The sequence below is a fragment of the Orycteropus afer genome, unplaced genomic scaffold (genome assembly GCF_000298275.1).
Source record: "Orycteropus afer afer isolate SDZICR_OR568_19922 unplaced genomic scaffold, OryAfe1.0 scaffold00336, whole genome shotgun sequence".
In the NCBI taxonomy this organism is placed as follows: domain Eukaryota; kingdom Metazoa; phylum Chordata; class Mammalia; order Tubulidentata; family Orycteropodidae; genus Orycteropus; species Orycteropus afer.
The window spans coordinates 3,249,862-3,252,070 of record NW_006921923.1 but is presented as its reverse complement, the minus strand read 5'-3'; the positions used below and the strand labels follow the sequence as shown (position 1 = coordinate 3,252,070).

General features: G+C 33.6%; 1 protein-coding gene across 1 annotated transcript in view; it reads right to left on the bottom strand.

The window, feature by feature from the left end:
• COL4A5 (collagen type IV alpha 5 chain) overlaps positions 1-2,209 on the bottom strand; it is a 439,164-nt gene that overhangs the window by 212,133 nt on the left and 224,822 nt on the right. Inside the window, exons 13-14 of the mRNA XM_007952435.2 lie at positions 219-272; positions 69-125 (exon numbers count right to left, since the gene is read on the bottom strand). Of these exons, the coding sequence (XP_007950626.1) occupies positions 69-125; positions 219-272 (111 nt within the window). The remainder of the gene's footprint in view (positions 1-68; positions 126-218; positions 273-2,209) is intronic.

Below are 2,209 nucleotides of genomic sequence, written 5' to 3'. Positions count from 1 at the left end.
TATACACATGTGTGTATATGTAGATATGTGTATAATTTACAAACAATATTAATAATGATAAGACTTACTCTTTTGCCTGGCTCTCCTTGCTCACCCTTCTCACCTTTCACACCACCTGGAGGACCCTGTACATACAACAGGAGTTTTGCATTAGTACAAGGATACCTTGTATTATTACCAACTTACATTAATGATGCTAAAACATTTTAGTTACTTACTGGAGGACCACGAATTCCTGGAGATCCAGGTGGCCCTCGTTCACCAGGAGGCCCCTATACAGTAGTAGTTAGAGAAAGGAAAGCAATGTTAATAATGGAACATACTGATCTCTTTCAAGCTATTACAAGTAGTTAGGAATGCTTTTAACAAGCTGAACTCTAGATTCATATTGTATGATCAAAGATAATAGGATGTTTCTAATTCAAAGTTGAAATCTGCTAGGCAAAAGAACCTGGAGCCATCTTTGCTCACTCCAGTAAATTTGTAGTATATGCACAATCAAGCTTTGAGGTAAGTAACAACACTTAAAATAAAAGTATTAATGAGTTTTCAAACCTATAAAACATTTTGATAAGAAGAATACTTAAAAGGAGACTTTTGGGCTGTCCAGCAAACATTCATTTTGTAGAGAATTGAATGGCTCAATCCATACTGGTGGTAGAATTTCAATATGATTTATCCTTTCTTCTGAACTGTCTTATCAGCTATTAAGTGAAACAAAAATGCACACACACTGTTTGTTCAAGTATGCTCTAGAAGATATATTTGATCCTCCCATCTACTATAGGGGAAACAAAGTACCAGATAATTATTTCTAAACACAGCCAGAGTTTATAGGATATTATCATCTTTCTCTTTGCATACCAGTGAAAAGTAAAGAACACAGTCATCTAAGACAATGAGAATCTATCTTAACATGACCTAATATTGCATCCATTTTTTCATCATTTTGCATTAGACCAAGAAGAGAAATCCTGTAATTACAAAAAAAAAAAAAAAGACATTTTTACTTGTGTCTATATCACAATACTTCTTATTTCACAAGGAACTTTTCTCTCAAATTCATTCCTGATCTAACTTCTGTAATTTTTATCCACACAATGGCTCTGTCATTTTGGTCTCCAACATAACACAGTGAAGAGTATACACATTTCAGAATCTCTTGGTCTCCTGGTCTGCTAATTCTCCAAGTAACTCACATACCATGGCAAGGTTTGTAGCTCTTTTCTCACCCACTAAACTTATTAGAGAACAGAAAAATGTCCATTCCACTTAAGCTAATCCCTATTTCTTAGAGGTTTCCTCTAGTTATTTCCATATCAGTTCACCATGTCCTTTAAAACTACATCAAAATTTACCTCCTTAAATAAGATCATCTTCTTACTCCACTAACAATAGCTTCTGACTTCAAATGATAGAGAATTGTTCATTTAACACTGAAAATTTTTCTATTGTATGTCCTTTAGAGATCATCTACCCCACTGAGATTCAAACTTGATTGGTCTGCAGTACATCATGAACAATTGGATTTTTTCAAGTTTCCCAGGTAATTACAATGTACAGCCAAACTTGAGAATTAATGATAGTGTCTTCTATCCAGAACCTCACAAGACAGTTCTTTACATTTTTGACAATTCCAGTAGTTACAAAGTTGAACCTCACATGGAGTAAATCCATTCACTGGTCCTAGTTCTCTTGCCTGGCACAGACTGAAACAATCTAATTTAAATATGCAATCTAATTTAAATATAACAATTGTTTGTTGTTTTGAAATAAACAATATGCTGCCTGTTTTAAAAAAATATATAATACATGTCTATTTCCTTCATCTCACTTATCTCCAAAATTTTTCTAAGATTACTATAAGCGGTTGTGAGACTGAAATTGCTAATTATTTTGCAGTGTACATTAGGATGTATGTTGTGTGGGCCAGGATTTAAAATCACATATACTGGAGTGGCAGTTTTCTTCTACTATTTCTGCATGTATCTTGAGCTATAATTTCCTGTTAATAATTTTCTGTACTCAGTTTAAGATTCTTTGTCTTTTAAAATCCTCTATTTCCAGAAGACGTGCTCTTACATACAGAAAATCCTAAGAAACCCACTAAAAAATAGTAGAACTAATAAACAACCTCAGCAAAGTTGCAGGGTACAAAAATCAACATACAAAAATACTTGTGGGCTGTTGAAAAATTGGTACTGCGGTG